Source organism: Fulmarus glacialis, unplaced genomic scaffold (assembly GCF_000690835.1).
Source record: "Fulmarus glacialis isolate BGI_N327 unplaced genomic scaffold, ASM69083v1 scaffold27116, whole genome shotgun sequence".
NCBI lineage: Eukaryota > Metazoa > Chordata > Aves > Procellariiformes > Procellariidae > Fulmarus > Fulmarus glacialis.
In genome coordinates this window covers 45,105-68,324 of record NW_009216661.1, presented here as the reverse complement: position 1 = coordinate 68,324, position 23,220 = coordinate 45,105, and the positions used below count along the sequence as shown (strand labels likewise).

Genomic DNA, 23,220 nt, shown 5'->3' with positions numbered 1-23,220 from the left:
TAATAATAAATCTAAAATAAAGTTATATAATCTGCTTTGAGAACTGAATTTCACTTAACCATAAAAAAGCTTCTGAGGGTACATTTACACGAGCAATTAAATGATAACCAGGTATGGCTTTATAGTACCTCAGCAACTTTATGCTACTGCACCCTCCAAGATATTTTATAAATTAATGGAAGCAAGGCAAGCAGCAACACTGAATTCGTGCATTTGTTCCACAAGGACATGGATACTCAAGCAGCCTATAACATGTATAGGAAAGCAGCATGTATTGCTAGACTGGGCTGTGGAATTATGCATTCGCCTATTTTAAAGCAGCTTTCCCACATAACTGAGATGTCAAACTGAAATATGAGGAAATATGAGGAAAATACTGTCTTTAAACACACAAACAAAACACTCAGCATATTTTTCCACACTGATTTTTTCACTCACTTGCTGAATTACGTCAGGATAAAGCATAGGGAGTCTCTCTGCAATGAGGGCCAATCCACCCATTCCTGCAAAAACTTGCAGTGGAGACTGAATGGGACAGGTTTCAAGAAGTGATTCATCTAGCACTGCATCCATACACTCATCCCCAGGACTGATGGCTTCATCTTCAGGGCAAGGCCCCAGTAAATCTGCATGTTCTACAAAAACACAGGAGTAAAAGAAATTAATACATCATCATCAATATTGTGTTTATTTCTTCATCCTCACTTAAAAGTGTACTTCAAAAGTAGCAGTTCCTTCTTAAGCAAAACCTGAGTCAAGAACCTGAAATGAATGAGTACGAGAGTATCAAAAGAAAATAAAAATATTCGTGGTACCTTTTGCCAATGATGGCAGATCTATGTCATAACTTGGGATTATGTATACAGGTTTACATGTTAATTGTTACAATTTTATGTTTTATTAGAATTTGATCTATGCCTTCAAAATTTTGTTAATTTTGGAAGTATGGCATTTTTTAACACTGTCTTTCGTCTAGGAGGTAAGAGTAGGTTTGCTACTCTCTGATAAAGAGCTCATAGTTGAAGAAGAGAAAGGTAACCTTACTTAAATTAGTCTTGCTTTTTCCTCAAAAATGCTGAATGAGAATTTTTTTTTTAGTTTCCCCTTTCCCATGATTTAACTTACCATCTATAAAGTCCTATCACCTATCACTCACCACACCCACCATTCTCACATCTCCTCTCTGTGAGGTATCAAAATACCTCTCTGCCAAAGCTGTGAAATTTAATTCTATTCTTCCCCATAAATAAGATCAAGATCTCTATTTTTAACTTTGTACTAGCCTCCATCCTCCCAGTTTATGACTAAGCACTGTAATATCTTGTACAACGGACAAAAAACCCCATCACTTTATACAATTACACACACAAGTTGTATATACAGAACCCTCCCACAATTCATTTTGCCAAAAATTAACCCTCTGCTCATTATGACAGGCAAACTTCACAGTGAATATTCTATTTATTTCCTCTAAAGAATCTGTATTGCAGATTATGTTGTTAAATACTATAATGCAGTGGTCCTCAAAGCCTTCATAGTATACCCCACAACAAAAAGCAGCATAGATCAAGTGGTGTCAGTATCTCTTTGCTGTGAGCTGTCTGAAAATCCACAATTATACTTAAAATGTTGGTATGCACACATGCTATCATCTATTATATACTTGTAAAAAACACAGAAGCACATTAAAGCGTAATTCATGCAGCTACCAAAACTAACTTTTTTTATCTTTTAAAACCTTTTCTTCCCTAATTTGAAAGGCAATAGGAAACAGCAGGTCTTTCCCCACCCTAATTCTCAACTTTTAAATGTGCAAGAAGCACCATGGATATCATGGATATGTTGTGGGAGGAACACATCGCTATGGAGCAATGTGATCAAAGTATCAGATTTAATAAGCTCAAAGCAGGGATATGTAGGAGTATGTACATCAATTCTCCTTAATTCAACCTGAAGGACTATGAGAAATAGAAAAAGTCACATACAGGATAATCCGTGTAAGAAAGAACCTGAACATAACACTTTGAGTACATACAGCTTTGATGTCTACTGTTCGTAAGGATACAGACAGAAACCACCTTTGTGGAATTTTTCCCTACCACCACAGATAGTGGGTGAGGATGTCTGCAAACATGCTGGGCTCAGCAAGGGATCACCTTCCGTCAGATGTGTGGAGGATTCCACCACGTTAGGCTGAACATGATTTACAGTTCAATTGCTTGCGATGACATGAATTGATCAGACCACAAGAAAGGTTGGAATTCCTTGATAAGGAAAATTTCAAAATAAAGATTTTGAAGGAAGACTCACGCCTTTGTTTTACACTGTTTTACAGTGTAAAAAGCTGTAAGCCTTCCCAAAGAAGGAAAACAAGAAAACAGACACACACAGATACTCAGAATGCACAGAAAAATTACTAAGGTCAAATGCTTCTCTGCAAAAGACACTTGAAAAATACATTATCAGTGATTAAGGGGACAGGCAGATCTTTTATTATGAGTGCAAATATAATGCTACTCCTTTCACATCTTAAATATTGTTGCAAGGAGTCACACTTAAGTATGCTTCTCCAGTATTTGCTTTAGTTAATCTTCTTACACCCAATTCAAGCCATTTCCCCTCCATGAATGTTCTGCAAGTTTTCAGTGAAGTCATGCGCTTCAGCTATAGAAAACAGCTGATCTCAAAGAAAGACATTGAAGCACACAGAAAAAAATATAAACAAATGACAGTTTTCCTCAAGTATAGTAGTATTAACTGCAACTCTAGAGACACCACGTGAAGCTATAAAATCTATCCACCACAGATAAAAAAGTCTACTTTAAGTAGCAAGTAAGGAAATACTGGTATGTAAGAATGATTTCTATAGATATTAAAAACTATTCATGAAAAAGCAGTAGCACTAACCTTTGTAACTGATGAGTGGTGATTGTGAGACATCTGAATGTAACTAATATTTTGCTGTATAGCACCACAGATCAATGGATTTGTAATGACATTCAAATTTTCAAAAGTATTAATCTCAAGTTTTAAAAAAAAGCCTAGTAACTTAATAAAAGTTCAAAGAGGACCTTCATGTTTTCACATGCAACTCTACTTCTAAGCTGAACCTCCTCTAATGATTTCTGAGTTTCATTCAAATAGAAAAATATTTTTTATACATTTAGAATTTAAATAAACAGGAAAACAAAACAAAAATATTATTTGAAAGAGAAAGGCCTCTCAATAGTGTGAAATATCTGTATATGCAGCCACTACATGGAGTCATGGAATACTTAGCTCACGGCAGACAGCAAGAAAATAGACTTTTTTTTTTTTTTTGCAACTCTTCTTTCTGTTTCTTATCTTTTCTAGAAGGATATTGATCTATAAAGTGAACAGTTTTTACAAGAAGCCCCTGTCTTAAAATAGCCAAATGATTAACTTTGTAATGCCGTGCTGTGTCAGTGGGCTGGTGATCAGCAGATCACCTTAGCTTAATTTCAAAGTCCCATTCCTCTAAGTCCTTCCCTAAAGGAATGATATAGAAGTATTTCAAAACAGATTCCTGGGATACAGCTCCTCCCTCCCCTTTCCCTAGCACTATGAGTGAGTAGATAGCAAGCAATTAGGAAGAACCTTAGCAAGAAACACACCATATTAGAAAATGTTAAAAATAGTGTTTTTAAAAGCTAGAGTTAAAAGACCTACTTAGATGGGCTTGAGAATAACTCCTATTTTCAAAGAAGCATTTAAGTACCCAAGTTGCTGCAATAAAAAATTTCACAGGCTTCTATAACTCATATGGTTTCAAACAGCTCCTGCATTACTTAATCTGCCCTTTATCAGCCCAAACACCACAGAGAAGTGGTATACATGTCAAGAAATAAAATATATGGTATCTATACAATCATATAATCATATCATACACAACACTACAATGAAGAAAGAAAAGTGAAATCAGAACACCCATATTGGTGCATCTTATAGATACAATCTAAAGGCAAGCAATGAATTTGTTCTTTATCACGAAGTTTAGCACTTGTCTTGTAGACACAGCTCAGGAACATCATCCAAGAAAATACAGAAAACTGCTGTTTCTTACCACAAAAATCAAAACCATTTTTGTCCAAAATAAAAGGATTTTAAAAAGGAAGATACTAAAATAGGAACACTCACCTTTTTCTGTGTGAAGACGTTTAAATGAGTCTGTTTTTGATAAGCTTGGATCTGAGATGACTTTGGAACCAAGCTTAACTGTCAAATCTATTGATCGATATCCTTGAGGGAGTTTACGGTCGTACAGCAGAGTCAGAAGTTGGGCAAGTGTCATTTCCGCTGGTAACGGTTGGCCTAAACAACAATGGCATTGAGTCAGAGAGGAAAATTATGATTGGGTTATTTTAACATACATGTCCAGGTGCTCTTCATTACTTGTACCACAGATGCCAAGTAGACTAAATATTATCTGGCTCCAAACCAAGGCCTTAATTTTAACATTTGTTCTCTTGGGAAAAGGGGCCCCATCAGTTTGCAACCAACTATCAAAGAACTATGCCAACATTTCCTAAGGCAGTTCTGTGCTGAGAGCCCAAGCACTTGGCATGTTTAACAAATGGCTAAGGCTGTAATTTGATGTGCATTTTAAGCCTGTCCCCTACTATTAAACCCTACCCCTGCATCACACTTGAATTGTGGTGGCATAAAGGTGTGTGACCATAGGGTAAAATGGCTGAAGTGGAAAAAAGTGGAAAACAAAAAAACCTGCAATTCTTTTTCAGTCCTATTAGTCCCAAGCGTAGCTCGCTACTCTTGTGTCGGGACACAATTCAGCAAGAAAAAAATGAATGGCACTGCCAGGAATACTTTTCTCAGCAGCAACACAGACTTGAAATGCACATGCAACATGCCCAAACTGATTATGCAAATAAAGATTTTGGCCACTCTGTTGTTTATAGAATCATAGAATTATGAAGGTTGGAAAAGACCTCTAAGATCATCAAGTCCAACCGTTAACCCAACACCACCATGCCCACTAAACTATGTCCCTAAGCACCTCATCTACATGTCTTAAATACTTCCAGGGATGGTGACTCAACCACTTCCCTGGGCAGCCTATTCCAAGGCTTGACCACTCTTTCAGTAAAGAAATTTTTCCTAACGTCCAATCTAAACCTCTCTTGGCGCAACCTGAGGCCATTTCCTCTCGTCCTATCGCTAGTTACTTGGCAGAAGAGACCAACCCCCACCTCGCTACAACCTCCTTTCAGGTAGTTGTAGAGCGCGATGGGGTCTCCCCTCAGCCTCCTCTCCTCCAGGCTAAACAACCCCAGTTCCCTCAGCCGCTCCTCATAAGACTGGTTCTCCAGGCCCTTCACCAGCTTCGTTGCCCTTCTCTGGACACGCTCCAGCACCTCAATGTCCTTCTTGTAGTGAGGGGCCCAAAACTGAACACAGGATTCGAGGTGCGGCCTCACCAGGGCCAAGTACAGGGGCACGATCACCTCCCTACTCCTGCTGGCCACACTGTTTCTGATACAGGCCAGGATGCTGTTGGCCTTCTTGGCCACCTGGGCACACTGCCGGCTCATGTTCAGCGGGCTGTCAACCAGTACCCCCAGAATTATGAAGAATATGTTCTTCCCTGAAATTACAAGTTACTCTCAAGGCAGAACAATTTTTCCCTCATAGGTAAGTAGACTTACATATAAAGTGAAATGTTTTAGAGTTGGATCATATAATATACCTAGCATACCCATTTCACCTTGACTGCTTAATCAAGTAACACGAGTTCCAGAAAGGTTTTTAGTAGCAACCTGTTTCTTCAATGGAAGATGGTGTCTTAAGAAATGAAAATTAAAAATGTATTGCCATTGTGCAAGTGAAGAAATTTTCTGCCCTTTTTTCATCACTGTTTCTGTTTTCCATGGCTTCTTTTTTTGTAACAAGTGGCTGTTGCGCAAGACGTGATTGACCAGATCACAAATACAGAATGGTCTACATTACCATTAGTAGACAGTCAACCTTTACCAGCTAGATACTGGTAAAGACAGGCATTTAGTTTTGATCTCCTTTCCAAAATATTAGAATTAACTGTATTAATTTTAGATATTTTAATCCAAGTATATGATCCCTCTAATAATTGCCAGAGGATAGCCTCAAAGCCAATAATTCTGTAGTAGGTTCCAAATTTAGTTTTTTGTTGGGTGAAAATTACTTTGATCAGAAGTTCACCACTTACTTCCATCAGCTAGTTCCTTGTTTTTATACTATAAAACAGGTAAGAAGCTCTTCCACATAATATTAGTGTTTCACCCATGTTCCTCTTCTTTATCCCTGATCTAAGGTTAAGAATTCCAGTCACACCAATCTCTCTCTATAGGAGAGATATCTCTCTCTCTATGCCCCAACTACAACATTGCCACGAGCTTTGTCCAGATAGCTGATAAAATGTGAATACATATCTGCTATACATCAAACATGACTAACTGCTTAAGACATGCTGGTTTTGAAAACACAAGTATTATGGAATTAAAGAATATTCCTGAACTGGCAAATAAACCTTCCAGAGAGCAATGCAAGCTGGCTGCCCACTCAGAATATAAAATAACAGGGCACAAATACCAATTTAATTCTGCTTTGCAGGTCAAAGAAGATGTAAGTCACCTTACAAACCCACTCCCCTTTTACTTCTGAGTGAAAGTGGAAGTGTTTTTCAGATTTTGTTTAGGAACAAGGAAGATCAGCATAATTCTTATTTTTGTCAAGCCACTATGATGTTATAATGCTCCACTTCCAGTTGAAAGCTGTTACCCAACCCAGAAGGGCTTTACACTTCAAGGCTCAATAGAAAGATAAAGATGTCCGTTAGCATTACATCTACTTTCTGATGACGTATCAGCCACCTCTAAAGACCGTAATTTTTACATTTAAAAACAGTTAGTAAAGTTACCTGGTAGAAGTTTATGGTACAGATGAAAGACTGGAACACTAATGGTCTTGCTGGAAGATTCTCCTCCTGAGGAAGAGGTACCTACTTTATCCGCCATCACTCTTCCTCGCCTTGATGGTGGACGTGGAGGGGTGGATGAAACAGCTCTCTTTGACTGAGATTTCAAACCTAGTACAGAAGTAAAAAATTCAAAGTCATTCTGGTATTTAGTAACTTCAGCTAGCCAAGATGCAATGTATTCAATACCTTCAATGACAGCAAAGAAGTCAAACTTTTCAGCACTGGCAAATTAAATACCAGAATAGCATTCATGTACAAAATGTATTTGGATATAATCCCGATATTTTTACAGTTACAAGTCTACACATCCTCCTGAGCCCCAAACATAAACCAAACTGTAACTGCACTAGATCATATAATCCATAAAAAAAGTAAAAAATATTCTGATTCTCCTCTTAAACTTAGTTAAAGACTCTGTCTAGCAGTGGGCCCTACAGGAAAACTTTTTTAGGTTGTTTTTTTTCAATTGAAAGCAAGAAAGGCAAAAATTTCTAAACTGACAGACATTTCAGCAGGCACACAATAGATAAGAGCCACTTGTCTGGCCTACGAACATGACTTCAGCTGCAGTACTGACAATAGCACATGTGATGAAAGGTGTCTTTACACATGCTTTTAAAGTTGCCTAGGTCAAAATCTTTAAAGTAAGCACTACATGAAAATTAAAAGGCAGAATAGGAACATAAAAGCTTACTGAGCTTATATAGCAAGACTGCCATATTTTAGGACAGCTTAAGTTGACTTAAGGTACAGTGAAATTATACTATCAGGTACCCTTCTATGCAGGTGACAGACTAAGTAAAAAAGTCAGCAGGTCCATATACAAAGCTTCATACAACTACTGCCTCATAATCACCAAGAGCAGCTGCAAAACATCCATACCCGAATACACTCTGGTTTCAGCTGATCAGTAGGAGCAGCTATAATACGCAACACATTCTCCAATAATCTCAGTATACTAAACTAGCTTGTCTCAGGAAGATCAGGCTCCAAATACCATCTCTACTCTCTATTAATTTTATCAATAGGGAACAACTTAAACACTGGCTGCATGAGGCTCTGAGGACACTAAAAAAAACCCCCAGAATATATAAAAAGATAAAGACAAAAGAAGAAAAGATTTCACAAACAGGTTATAAAAACAAATGCAAATGAATTAAATTTACGTTTAAACTGTTTTACTCAACTGGAAAAAACATAAGCAAAAAGAAGGAAAAACTTAAGTCTGCTTCTTTCTAAATAGGGAATGGGCTATATCAGATAGTATGATCAGAGATGCAACTGGGATGAGACATGGCTGGCTATTCTATGCCCTATTTTCAAGCTTGGTATATTACTTTTTTTCTTCCAGATTCTTTATTCATGTTTTAACCCTTCACTTGGACCTATTAATTTTTTAGATCTTACCAAAACATGCTTACCCTGTTTAAGTGGCACCTACTGCAATTATCTTTCCAGATAAAGATGCTGTAATTAACAATCAGCTGTTGTTGCTTCAAATATATACCAAGATCCATGAAACTGCTGCCCTATTCAAAACTTGAAATAAAAAGCTTAAGAAATATTGGTGCCAGAAGTCACAGGAAATCAGCATCTCTTCTTCACGCTTCATGAAGTGTAAATGAAATTAAGGTAGCTCAATGAAGGCAGAAAGCTAGATAGGAAAAGGGGAGTTTGAAGTTCACTAATCTCTCTCTAATACACACCAGAACTTCAAACTGAAAGATTAATGATCTCCACAGCCATCATCTGAATTGTAATCTTCTTGTACCACTGCAAAATTACTATGTTCAATCTGTAACTTCCACAGCAGTTTTGGAGGAGAAGGGTTGACATGAATGATTTCAGAAGGATCTTCACATTAGTTTTTAGAAGGCAAATGCTTTGGAAGAAAATCCTGTATGTGTGGTTTCCAAGTGGAATAACATAGTTTTATGCTTACATCTCATCTGACAATTTTTAGCAGAGTACCACCAGTTGTTATGCAAAGTATACGGATCCTTTTATTTCCAAAATATATCGTGGGAGTAGGTGATCAAACTCTGATGCACCAGCCACTGCAAAAAGGTAGAGGTAGTAATACCCATACCACAGTAATAGTACACAAATACTAATATATTGCCATATAATCCCAGGTATGTCTCCACAAAATCCTGTAAAATGCACTAGCAACAGTATCCACAACATATCACGGACACACACATTTAGGTACAAATTTGTCAAAGTATACAATCTGCTAGAGGCAGCAGTTCTACCAGGAACCAATCTTTGCTGCCTAACAGCCAGTTAGATTAATTGGGCACTACAATTTTTCTAAACATCATTAGGAATAAGAAGAATTGTTGGTAGATATGATTTCCTAACCCCCCCCCCAATGTCTGAAAGATCCATTTTTCAGAAGGTGGAAGAAAAAAAACATACCAGAAGCAACAACAACACTATAATTGTCCTGAAATCCATTTTCTGCTTTAACTTTTTCTTTCTCTTCATAGTTCTTTTTTTCTTTATCTTCCTTCTGTTCATTAATTAGCTTAGCTGTGATACTGGGTGTATCTGTACAGGGGGAAAAAAAGATGAGAGAAAGGTATTTCAAGATACCAAGTTTATTTTGTTACAGTTTCTAGGCTATTTTGTTCTAGTTTCTCAGCTATTTTAGTGGCTTAGAGTTCCATCCCAGGCAGTAATAGTCTTGTAAATATCTATGAATTAAGGTATCATGATAATTCTGGTCCCCTGTTCCCCCAGAAATCTGTCCTCTGACAGTTTAAAACTGTAACAACTTAAAACCATTACCTGATGAGTCAAGTGTATTCATGTTAAAACACCACTGCAACTAACCAAAAAATGAGATTAGGCAAAATAAACAAAAAGAAAAACAAAAAAACACCAATCAAAACAAAACACCAAAAAACCCCAACAAAACAACAAAAAAAATCCAAAACTTTTTTAAGGACACCCGCAGACTTATCTAAATAAATTGTTGTATTGAGGTCTGGGTATCTAATGTTATATACTGACACAATTTCAGAACTCGCAAGTATGATTGTTCCTTTGAAACTGGAAGATGTCTGAAGTGCATTACACATCCAAACCTTGTCTGTTTGCTTAAGTGAACATTAGATTACAGCAGTTCAACCATTTTGGTTCAATCCTTAGTGCAGATCACAAATATCAGCAAGCAACTATTAAATCATTGATTACTGGTGACAATGGATCATTTCACACCTTGTAAGGTACAACACTGGCACCAAAATGGCCAAATAATTCTCTAATTGCTTCTGAGTAGTAACTCGTTTCCAAATAGCCACAGCAGCCTTAAGCTATAATCACAGACTCAAGACCCAGAATTATCATCCAGCTACCTTTAACTATATATCACCAGTGGGTGAGGTGCTGAAAGAGATATGGTTTGACCTGCTCGGAAATATATTATGATTTGTGCCTGAAGACATTGGTTATGTCTGTGTTAGACAGTAGTGCAGACCAAAAGACGATAGAGAGTATGAAGCTGCTGCTACTCAGGAGCCAACATTCACACACACACGCTATATATATATCTAAAAAATACATATATTTATTTTAGACTGGGTGTTGGCTTTTTTAAAAATTCTCATTATTATTATTAAACTTCAGAGTTTCTCTGGTTTGGTCTCATGGACTGAATGCCCATTTATTGCTGAAGAATTTAAAGGTCATTAATAAAATTATTAAGGAAGCTTAAACAATGGTATTTTTAGTACTCAGGTAATACCCAGATTTGTTGCTCAATTTTCCTGACCAGCCAAGACCAGTAACTTAAGACTAAGGTGAATGAAATACAAACCAACTGGTACTCATCCTAGACAATCCTATCTGCAGTGATCCAGCACATTTTCTTCCTATGGTGAAGGGATGTGAGTAGCAGATTTAGCAATGATTTTAGATTCCCCCCTAGTTTTTTTTAAAGGCTGGGAGAAAAAGTGTGAAATGAACATACTTATTGTGATTTATTTTTGCAGAAAATATGACACGATCAATTTGAGACATTAACAGCATAGCTAAGAAAAAAGAAGTTAAGCCAAGGGACAGCCTCTGACACAGGATCTTCACGACTTCTTATTGTTGCACTGGTGGCAGTCTTTTCTTCCTTTCCACACCCAGTCCATCCCTTCTCTCTCCCTGTCACCCCAAACATACAGTTTACTCCTCATATATTCAAGTCTTCTTTACTATGTCCTAAGCATGGACTTCATGGAATGATATCACAAAGCTTTTAATACAATCAGAAAAATCATATTAGATGAGGGATGGAAACATAAAAGAACTTGAACTTTTCCAGAATCAATTATTCCAATTTAAAATGAGAGTTAAGCTGAGGAATAACAATTCTGTGGCAAAAACCAAAGTTATGGTGCCCTACAAAGTCAGCATTTGATCAATTTCAATTAGAGGCATTACAGTACATCACATCACCACGTTCCCCTCCCCAGTCCCTATTAGCACTGGCTATCAAGTTGATCGCAATACACCACTAAGGCAGCTATTCAGTAGTTTATGTCATGCTCAACAACTGATCCCTACCTCATATGCAGCGACTACCTCACCCATGACAGTAATTCTGACCATAAACTGCACAAGGATCTAAAAGACCTTGGTCACATTCCACACGTGACCATGACTGGACAGTAAATGAATACAGAAAGAAAAACCCCACCTTCCCCACCTGAGTTTTATAGAAGGAAAAAATAGTATTTGACCAGTAAAAGTGCATTTTACATGGAACATGTAAGGCATATGCAAAAGCTTACAACTTAAACCACTGTTTCATATTTGGCAATTACTGATGAACACTGCAAATATGTATCATAGACATACTCTGTTTATGTGGTTTTTTTCGGTTTTGGGGTTTGGTTTTTTTTTGAAACTGTATCTTAAAAAAAAAACAAACCATGAACTATTGCAAACTTGCCTGACACACGATCAAGAACCTCTGCTAGAGTTGTTGAGACAGGCAAATGAAGAGTACGAAATTTGTGTCCAGCTCCATACATTGGATGTTGAATTACATGACTAGTAGCATTAATTCTACCTTTGTACAGCTGAAAGGAAAAAAAAGTCAACATTTCACAATGACTTTTAACGTGCAGAAATAAGTTAGAACACTAAGTTCTTATAAACTCACCTCAGCAAAATAAAGTTACATCTTTTGTGTGCTAAAAAGAAAACTGACATATCCTTCAACTTGGATCAATGCATCAAATTAGGACAAGTTATTTTTTTTAATGCAAAAGAATTTGCTTCAAAAGCCTAGAATATTTTTAGGATCAGAAACAATACGACATCATATTTGTTTTAAAAAAACCTTATCATTTTATACAGCTGTATATGACAGAAAAATTGAGTGTCTGAGACTTGCAATTATTTATGAAATTAAAACTTAGTTCTGACAATAAATTAGGAAAAAATCACAATATACTTGGAGTATAGACAGATGAGAAAGATGTCATTTCTCTATTGCTCTGACTTGAGGATGAAGTTTATTCTAGATTTAATAACCACTTTTTGCTATTATGACAGATAACTAAGTCACTACTAGTTAAAACATTTCAAATATTTTAACATATTCTAGCCTGAGCTCTGTTTGCATTTTGTATCACTCTTTGCTTGCAGTAACTTTTTACAGACTTTTCTGCAATGAATGCCACTGGTCCCCTTCCTTCTATCATCAGGAGAACTGTTTACTAATATTCACATACAGAACCAATTTATTGTTGTGCAATATTATAAAAAAACCCTGATACTTGTTGACAATCAGAATTTAGCTTATAAAATACAGGTTTGGTAAGAACTTAAGACATAAAAATGGGGATCCAATTTTTGAAAGGTTATGTTGTTGGACGTACTAGAAATATATGCTGCACATCCACAATATTTTTAGGTTTCTCCCTGGACGTTAAAATCATCTTCTCCTCAGTAATAACAGCCAGGTTGTTTCCTGGTGTTTTTAATAGAAGAAACTGAATTATCTGACAACTTCTTTTCAAGATTTTTTTCTGCTTTTACATATCTAGTATCATTCTGTAAAAATCTATTCTATGTAAAACAAATTATTAGAAAATTGATGTTACCTTCACATTACCAACGGTCATGTTAACAATTCATCTCAGCCAGATTAAAACAAAACATTTAAACGTTTGTGCTAAAAACATATTTGTTCCTCCTTTTCCATTTTGTACTATCTGAGCCAGTTTCCCTGTCATATATCTCATGTAGTACTCTACTTCTGAGATGTAGTAAGAACAGCAGAAACCAAAGCAGAAAATAATTTTTCCTTGTATGGGAGTATCAGATCTTTTAATAACTTCTGTTTTTCCTGTATTTCTTTATTCACAGCCTTCAGTTGAGAGCATAACACTTCAGTCACTAATTATTATTCTGTGTTAATGGTGAAGCATGTACAAGTATAAAAGCATACATCTGCTTAATTAATTCAAGTATTTGTCACTCAAGAATTTATTCATGATGTTTTGGCTAATGCTGAAGGATCTCTGCCAATTTTGAAGCATCAAAACTATGACTTTTCCTCAATGAAACTGATAAAGAAGAACTGCTGAAAGGACTAGAACTTGTATCTGTATTTGCTGCTACTGCATAAGGATACTATTAAAAATTCTTACATAACATAAATTTCAGTTGTCAATTATTTCAAAAGCAGTATATTTTCACAAGATGGCTTTGTCTTACAACAGTGCTTTAAATTTTCTTTTAAAATGCTGAGTTACAATTCACCAACACATTCCTTTCCAAAATTCTGCAATGTGTACAGTAAGAAAAGCTGCCATCTGACATTTCAAAGTTGAATATAGCCGGATTTTTTTTTTTTTTTTTTTTTTTTTTTAAGGCTAAGTTTATTCCATGTTCACCATACGGTTATCAAAAATTCTTACTGGACATGGGGATTGAAGAAACAAAGTCACTTTCTCATCCTCTAGCATCAGCTGCAAAAAAAGCCTCCTAATAAATCCTGAAATATTTCCAGAGGTTGGGAGGTTCCCACGCTGAGGAGAGGACTGGAACAATTCACAGAGAACCTGGGAATGCAAAATGACATCAGATTCAAAATATTTCTGTATTTAGGTCTCTAAAATATAGCCCTACACAGCCATAATAGGCAGTGCTTAAGATATACCTTCCAGTTATCATTCAAACCAGATCAGAAATGAGCACCACTGAAGAAAATACCAGCCGTAAATAAGGATTTTTTATAAAAAAGTTCAAAACAGTGACTACAGCATCGAAGCAATTGTAAACATGTAGACTACTCAAAAAGATAAAAAACTGAAGAGAAAGTATTTAGAAAAATAGCTTTCAAATTCCCAAAGCAAAAATTAGCCACTGCATAATGCAGTATTACTACCAGCTATTAACAGAGAACTGTACTGATTTTTTTACTGAAGTCTACCTGTTCACAGGGCACTGTCATTCTTAATGTTGAAAAATCTTTTTTTAATTATACTTTTATTCAACTAGGTCTGCAAGGTTAACAAATGTCAGGAAAACAGCTGAATTTGCATTAGAATGCCAAATGCAAAGCCATATTTTCTGTAATAGCCCGTATTTCCCTGGTCACAGATTGCGCAGGATATACGGTTGTGCAAGCAAATTTACCAGGAGATCTCCTTAAGTTACTAATATAAAAGATGTGTATGAAGCTTAATTTCCAAATTCCATTTCAGAAGAGTTTTCACCCATTCAATTAAATACAGTAGTTTGGATTTTGGTCTGAAGTTGATTCCTCTAAACCAAGAGAAATACAAATCTATACATAGGACTGGATGGCCATGCCAAAACATTTTTATACTTTTCAAAGTCAGACCAACAAGCTAACAATTTTAATACAAAACTTTTCCAGTCAATGACAGGTTAAAAAGAATGTTATTTTAAAGAAAGCTAAAAAAAAAAGTAAAAAGTTTTAAAAGTTGGCTGTAGTTATTAATAAAGAAATGAAAACTTTATTTTTTTTTCTCTCCCACCTGTGCCATAAGTCTCTGGTTATTAGGATGGCAAGAAATGCACTGTAAGAAGAAAGCAACTGTTGCATTTTCAATTGCTGTCCGCTGCTGAGTGGTCAATCCTGTTGTTACAGTTGAAGAAAGCAAGCTAGATCTTGCACTGGTCTGTTGTGCTGTCATATTGTGTCCTCCAGAAGTAGCACCAGAATGGCACAACAGAAATAAAAGTGCTGTCCACAATGGATTGACTTCAGAGCCACCCAACCAATCCTTCATCATGTGGCTGTTTCCAACTTCTGTCAAAAACCTGAGAACAGGAGCAACCAGGTCTGCCGTGATAGGCATTTTATTAAAGTGCTGTGGAACATGATGCCTCCTGAGCCTGTCCTGGGTGATATCCATTGATTGTGCAGTGCAGTCAGAGCTAGAAGTATGGTTAAAGCAAAAACTAGCAAGACTTCTTACAAGCAGTGAAGGCAAACCTGAGTCCAATAATTGCTTGATAGCTTCAGGAGACTGAGATGAGGCAGCAAGAGTAGCCAGGTGAGACTCTGTTAGTGCAAGAGGGGCTTGTGCGTTTTTAGAGTCATCTGTTAAAGATGAACTAAGGTCCTGCTTTTTGCTGTCATCAGTCATGGACAGTCTGTGTTGACACTGCATTGGAGGAGGAGTGATACCCATCCATCCCATGAGTAAGGAAAAATAATTCGGGTGGATGTGGCACATTGAGCAAAGCAAACTATCAACAGCTTTCTTCAAAACCATGTTGCAGGGAAGAGACATGGACCAGTTAAACAGTGACCTGTAGAAGACAGAAAATCATGTCAACACATAGTTTGCCACTCATAGTCCCTTTTCTTCATTAGTTCATAAAACACCTTTCTACATTTATGATCAACTATTGTAGAAGGTGTTGTAAAACACACTGAGCTGAGCTTGAAAGTCTCGTTTGGATCACAGTATCAGCAGAACATTCATTACCCAAAAGGCATTCCTCAACCCTATGTTTAAACTTCTTTCACCATGCTGTATTTAAAATAGAAATAAGGCCACTTTTCTGACATGCTGCACATAAAAGACAGGATTTCAGTCTTTTGACAACTGTCACATGATTTATGCATTTTTGAGCCAACTGCAACCTCTTCGTGCTTTTAAGTCTCCAAGCTCCAAGCAGCTACCAGGATCACACACGCACGCTCATTTACATAAAGCTCTCTTAATCCTTTGTAAGAATTGAAAGTATTTTAACATGTTTCCAAAATTTTTTAAAATTTTTTTTATTAGAGTTCTACCTAAAGACAAAAAAAAATGAAAGCAGTAACAATCTTGTTGATTGAATGATGTCACCCTCGCTATCCTTACCCAACCTGAACTTAGGACACAAGTTAACAACAGAATTATTCCTCAGAGATACTAAAATCCCACCTACTTTTAAACTCACTTCCATCCAAATACTATGTGCTCGAATGCTAATCCAAGGCACATGAATGCAAAAGCTAATTTACCTCCTATTATTCAGCTAAAATTTCAGAAGTGGTATTTCTAAAATAGTGAAATCATCATTTCTTCATAAAGACTTGTTCAGAGTAGGTGCAGTATTTAAAAAAAAAACCCACAGTTTTCTGAACTACATTCACAGTACCATGACACCATACATAAGTTACACTATCTTAACCTTTACATACACAGGTAACGCACACTTCGTGCCACTTCAGTGTTAGGTTTTTAAATAAGTTTGGATGTATCATCATATATCACATTCCCATTTGAAGACAAGGATTGTTTTTCCCTCTTCTGGATGGAAGTGTTATTCTATGTTTAGTCTAAGGGACTCTAAGAGTCTGGAACAGAACATGGGTCTAACCTAAAGTTAGCTTTATCACCAGTCTAGTGAATGGCTTATTAAAGACCCTCTCCAAGATAAAACATAAAAGAGTCATCTCAGTGACGAAATGACCCATAATTTTGGGAAGACAGTCATAATTTCCCGAAGTCCACATATAATAAAGGTACACTTAAACCCTTCTCCAACTACATATTCACACAATCCTTCCGCCAAAATTTTCTGGGTAAGTTCATGCTCTATGGAAAATAAGATTCTTTTCCAACTAGATATTAAAAAATAACTAAGGAATAAATTAGTATCCATTGGCCAAAGCAGAAATATTGAAATGGAAAATGGGGATGATGTGAAAATATATCAGAGAGAAAAGTGAAATACCACATGAAGGAGAAATCAGGAGTTATAGCTAGAATCAGCGAGAATATTTCAAAAGTTAAAATACCAAAGAGGATGAAGAATACACGAGAAGTTATTTTTATTAGAAGAATTATTTACCCTTATAAGTCTGACAACAACCCTTCTATATTTATTAAAAATGTATTTTATAATTTGCTCCAGATGCTGGCTGATATGAATTATAGTTTTATTTGGCAGGACGTAGAGGAACAGGGCTATATTGCAACATGCATACTCAAACTAGGTACAATAGTTTTATTAGTATTCCTTCACTTCATCCTGTCATGAAAACGACATACTCTCCTCCAAAAAAACAGGAATTCAGTTGTGAAACCCACTTTTATATTAGTATAAATGTAAATGGGCTATCCATTTTAGGAAGTCTATTTTTATTACAGTTCTTCCTTTTCAAATGTTAAAATTGTTAAAATCCATCCTGAAAATGTATTTCTGTTAAAATGTATTCCTGAAAGGACGAATTGATCTGCAATTTAAAATCCTTAAACTGATTCCCCAAATGAACAAGCTCATTTTGAATTAACAATTATTTATATGACAGTATCGCTGAAGTATCTTTGGAGAAGGTCTAACTTGTAGTCATGTATCTAAAGACCATCATGTTGCACATATAGAAGAGCTCTCCATGCTTGTACCAATAACCGTAACTTGTACATTTCCCAGTGTTTGAATGGTTAACTGTGCGTAAAGAAGACAGTATGGTAGCAGAAAAATATGAACGTTTCCTAAGGGCAGCAAAAAAAATTATGTGCTATTGAAGTTCCTTTCATTAATTAGAATTTTATTCAGTGGTACAAATGAAAAATGCTTTACTAGACACAGGAATTTAACAGCTGTATTTCTATAATACACATGAAACAAAGCTATGTGGCTTCTCTTCTGTTTTGTTTAAAGAGAGGAGATGGTTAAGCCACACAAATTAGGAATGTTAGCTCATATATTTTTAATCTGGAGTCACTAAAAGTATACATTTGGTGTTTAGGGTGAACTTTTCTTTAGAATCAAGCAACATCCAGAGAATTCATAGTTCAAGATACACTCAAGATTTTATGCTTTGTTTCTTTCAAATCAGACTATGGCCGGAACAAAAGTGGCGTCTCCAAAAAACAATCCCCCCCACCTCTAGCTCTTAGCTATCAGTTATACATATTGGATACCATGAGTAACAAAATTATGCTTATATAACAGGATACTAATGAAGATCATGATTTATAGGTACTATGAAAATTATTGCAAACCCTCAATTTCAACATGAACAGCCCAGAGTTATCCATTAAAAAACCCAGCAACAAAAACATGCAACAGTTTACCTTTCACATATGTGCAAGTATATACATGGATTTGCTGTTTTGTTTCGGATTTTTGTTTTTAAATACAATTATACTTGGAATATGTGAAGTGCACTTTTGTGTTTAGAACTACAAATCTACCTGTTTAGATATCTTCAAGTATTCACTCTATTGATTGGCTTCAGGGATGACAATTTTCACTACTATTTCACAATGAGTGCACTTCAAGTCGTATCATTTCAGTGAACAAAGTAATTCAGTTACAAAAAGTATGTGGTGCAAAACTTTGCTTTACTTACTCAAAGAGCTCTCTGTCCAGCAACGCTGGCAAATCATATTCAACAAGCAATTCATAACTATGCCACAAAATTGCTGCTACGCAATGCAAATGGGAAGGAGATGGCATCAAAAGACCATACTCTCTTGTCGAGCTATTTGGACAAATGTAGCTGACCCGGCCACTTTTTTTCATAGCTGCAACTCTTGCAGAATCACTGACCCATTTCAGCAATGCTTGAATTCTGGAAGGCAAGATGATGTAGTACATTATAAAGGGTTAAAGAAACACTCAAACACAAATTAGCTTGCTGTCTTTTAGTAATCTGAACTACACACTTATCTCTTCCTTTGAAGCAAAGTTCAAGAGTGAGCTCAAACTCTGTTTTCTCAAGACTTAGATCATTAAAAGAGGAAAAATTAATTAAAAACACTTATCATCTTGGAAAGCCAAATGTAAGCTTTCTTTCTACAGAGAAAGAAAACATAGCAGGTATCTGAGTTCTGAGTATTTGAGAGAAAAGTCAGTTGAACACTAAAAGTTTTATCACATTTATAACAGAAAAAAAAAGAGGGATAGCATTCTCTGCAAAGGATGCAAGGAGCAGGGAGGGAAAACTGGAAAGCTTCTTTAGATTTCTGCACTTTCAGGCTATCTCATAACAACCGGATTTTTAAAAGGCTGGTTTTGTGCACTAACATCAAGCCACTATTTAGCAGATTATTTTTGTATACACTTCCACATGAGAATCCAAATAATGTTACCTATCTTTTGTTCCAGGGTCTTGAGTTGTTCCAAGCTGATAAAGAATGTCTATTGTGGAGTCAGAAGAGAGACCATTTAATCTTCCAAACAGTAAAGGGCTATTCAGATCTTGCCGCATTAAAAAAAAAAGGGGGAGGGAAAATAATAGAAGTACTTACATATGTATTTTTTAGAAGTAGTAATGAAATTATTATAGAATTGCAATATTAACATTGAGTTGAGTTTTACCATTAACATAAGGATGCAATTCTTATACACACCACTATCTCAAAACTACGCATTTTGTATGTTCAATGCAATGTTCAGCCTTACTATAAAAGGAAAATTCATTGCAACATTCATCAGATACAGGACTTAAAGTTTTAACTAGTAGGATTTTCTTCAACATATTCCAAAAAGACATGACTAATTCCAATAGAGCTGTCAAACGTCACGCTTCACAGAAGCAAACATTTATTTCAAAATGGAAGCTTATTTAACTCCAACTTCCATCAATGGAATTTCCTCAGATTATTTCCTGTTCATCTTCTCCTGTATTCATCTCCTGCCCTGTAGAAAACTACTCTCTTATCTAACAGCATTCCAGCAAAAGACAGTAGGCTACACTGAAACATTAACTCATGGGAAAATAAGTCATGGAAGCCATTTTGAAGAGTCTTTTCTGTTAGCATCAGCCACTTCAAAACAGGAAGTATATGAATTCAGTTTTCTTTCATTTAAAAGCCACAAAACAGCAAAGCAAAGTAGTATGGAATCATAAATACAAAACCCCCAGTGTATTGACAGAAGAGCTACTGCAGAATTCCACTGTGCGACATAGATTAGTTGTTCAAGTGTCTTATGTACCTCCACCTGCAAATATTTTCAATGCTTCGTGCTATTCAGAATTTATACTGTCCTACAGACTATTACTGCCCATATATTGCTGCATTTGTTTTCCTTAACACTGTTCTTTATTTTGAAACATCTAGACATAGTGTCTACAGTAAGACATGCTTACAATATATAGCATGTCCCACTCTTGTGTCTTCAAAACATTCACCTAACTATCTATTCTACACAAAAATCAAAACAACCCTGGTTGCACTGCTTTACTGTTGTAGAACTACCCACATACAAAGACTGTGATACTTAGAAGGATAACAAAGCACAACGGCAAGTTCTGGCAACCCAAATTCAGAATCAGAAAGTAACATGTAAATATACTACATTTGTACATTTATACAAGCAATGTTTTTAAGCAACAACTGAAAAGAAAAACATTGCACTCACCTGCAGGATCACTCCCTGATGCTGAGCAGTTTCTTAGAAGAATGTCAATCAATTTTAGGCCTATTCTGGTGGACTGAAGCCCAATTTTTACAAGCACAGCCTCAATGTTTGGAGAATGCATGCCACAGTAAGGTGACATTAGTAAAGCAGCACATGTCTGCAACAGATTAGCAGTGGGTGCTGCAGCACTAGCCATCATTCCTTCTAAATCACTTATGTGAGTGAGGCAGTGGTGTAATAATCTTAACCATCCAATACTGAAAAGGAAAACATGAAAATGAGCTAATGTATAATTTTCTTACGATTTTATTTTTCATCTATAACATAACTACCTATATTAGATTCTGGGACAAGTACTGCAGAAAACTGCTGTGAATTTAAGACCACAAGGCAATATACATTAGTAATACCGTTGTAATCACTGGCTTAACGTTGTAAGAAAGGCAGGGTTTGTGGGTAGGAGGAGTTAAGAGTTAAAAACTAAAACCTTTAGTTCTATTACTAAAGTTTCTCAAGATATCTTGATTCACATACATATTTCTTCCAATAGGGCAACCTATTGGGGGGAAGGTGGAGGGGAAGGTAGGCGGGAGGGTGTGTTGTTTTTTGGGGGTTTTTTACATTAAAAGGAGCCGGCCAAAACATAAATGTGAAACATGAAACAGCATACTGTCTTACTTAGACTCCATTGGATTTATTCGTATTTATGGTCAAGATTCTGCAATAGTGGTTGGCATTAAAATTATACACCTACACAGCTTCCCTGACTTTACAAACTTTTACGGTCATACAAATCTACAACAAATTACAATGAACCTTAGTGAACCTGACTTAAAAGGCACAGAAGAAGTGCAGAAATTAAAAATGTGTTAGTCACTGCATTTCCCCCATGTGTCTCTTATTCTTTAACAGTATCATTCAGTATTCCTTCGAATAATAAATCTTGAAAAGTAAACCTATAGCAATTGAATCAATTTGGAAATACATTAACTAGACTTTATTTATAAAAAATATACTACAATGATGTTTAAACAAGCATTATGAACAAGAAGTCATGTGAAATAAATGGCATCATGTCACTGACAAGTTCTAAATTAACAGGTTAACTTATTTTCACAGCTAACCTTATCTCTCACAGTTCAAAAAAAAGCAAATTTGCATACAGACCTTAAATGAAGTTTACACTTTTATTTTAAGAATAATTTACTCCTAAATATTTATCATTTTAGAAAAGAGCAAGTTTCCTGTTATGTCTAAAACAAAATTATATCCAAATTTATTGAATAGATCTATCATATTACTATGATTACTTTATTGAGATACTTACAAAACTAAGCTGAAAGCCACAATAAAACATTTCAAGACATGAAGAATGTACACTCACCTTCTTTCTCTAGATTCTGATTATTTTTGTGTGACTTTAAGATAACCTTTTCTGAAGTACAAATAAAGCAATAGTATAATTTGGCTAGGAAAATTTGCTTCACTGCTATTGAAGATCAAAGACCAATTTCAGTTATACAGCTTTTATCAAATATACACTGGACAGTATTCATGTTCTGCAAATTTACTTACTCTCTCAAAATTTTTCCCAGCAAAAGAAGAAAGGTTTTTAAAACTTTCCCATGCTTTTTTTCCAAATTTATAAACATTAAGGTTCAAAGATGAAATATTTCAAAGTAACGAATTTTTACAATTTAGTAAGCTAAATTTCAGAACCAGGAAATCTCAAAAATTCATCCATTAAATTCAAAGTTGGAAATCTTTAACACTTACTTTTTTAAGATCCTTCAGGGTTTATTTATTTTTATTTTTAAAATGAGCACGAAATTCAAGATGCCACCTAACCAAATGAAAGCTTTTGAAAAGAAATCTTGCTGATATGCCAGAATCACAACATTCGGTTCCAATTTCGCAAATGTTTGCAAACAGCAATATTAGATACGACTTCCACAAAACATCCTATTATTCTATTTCTATTCCTGCTCCAATACTTATGTAACTCCCTTGACTTCAGCAGGGATAAGAAATATGTTGCTACTTCAGTTTTTTTGACAGCCTACCCATTAAAAACACAGAACGCAACTCTGAATGCTTTCCTATCCTTTGTATTCTTTCACCATTGCAGAAAAGAAACACACCCTTTTACATATGCAGATTAAGCATGCTACCAAAAAAAGTGAGAAGTACTGCTTATATTTGCCTTCTGTTAAAAAAAAAAAAAAAAAGGCAAGTTTTCGAAGATATTTGAAACAGATATTTGCAAATGTTAAAATTCAACTACAAAAAAAGGTATTCATGAATACAGTTTGCTACAGAAAGATCTGACTCAGAGCAGAAAACATCATTAAAAAAGACAAAAGCTTGAACTGGCATGA

The 23,220-nt window shown here is 35.7% G+C and overlaps 1 protein-coding gene across 1 annotated transcript in view; it reads right to left on the bottom strand.

The window, feature by feature from the left end:
* Window positions 1–438: 438 nt before the first annotated feature.
* The window catches only part of BIRC6 (baculoviral IAP repeat containing 6), a gene marked incomplete at both ends in the record, with an annotated part of 67,674 nt that continues 44,892 nt past the window's right edge, over window positions 439–23,220 (bottom strand). The window contains 10 exons of the mRNA XM_009579389.1: window positions 439–635; window positions 4,159–4,332; window positions 6,932–7,099; window positions 9,413–9,544; window positions 11,940–12,069; window positions 13,918–14,061; window positions 15,004–15,784; window positions 18,828–19,049; window positions 19,570–19,678; window positions 20,843–21,099. Of these exons, the coding sequence (XP_009577684.1) occupies window positions 439–635; window positions 4,159–4,332; window positions 6,932–7,099; window positions 9,413–9,544; window positions 11,940–12,069; window positions 13,918–14,061; window positions 15,004–15,784; window positions 18,828–19,049; window positions 19,570–19,678; window positions 20,843–21,099 (2,314 nt within the window). The remainder of the gene's footprint in view (window positions 636–4,158; window positions 4,333–6,931; window positions 7,100–9,412; window positions 9,545–11,939; window positions 12,070–13,917; window positions 14,062–15,003; window positions 15,785–18,827; window positions 19,050–19,569; window positions 19,679–20,842; window positions 21,100–23,220) is intronic.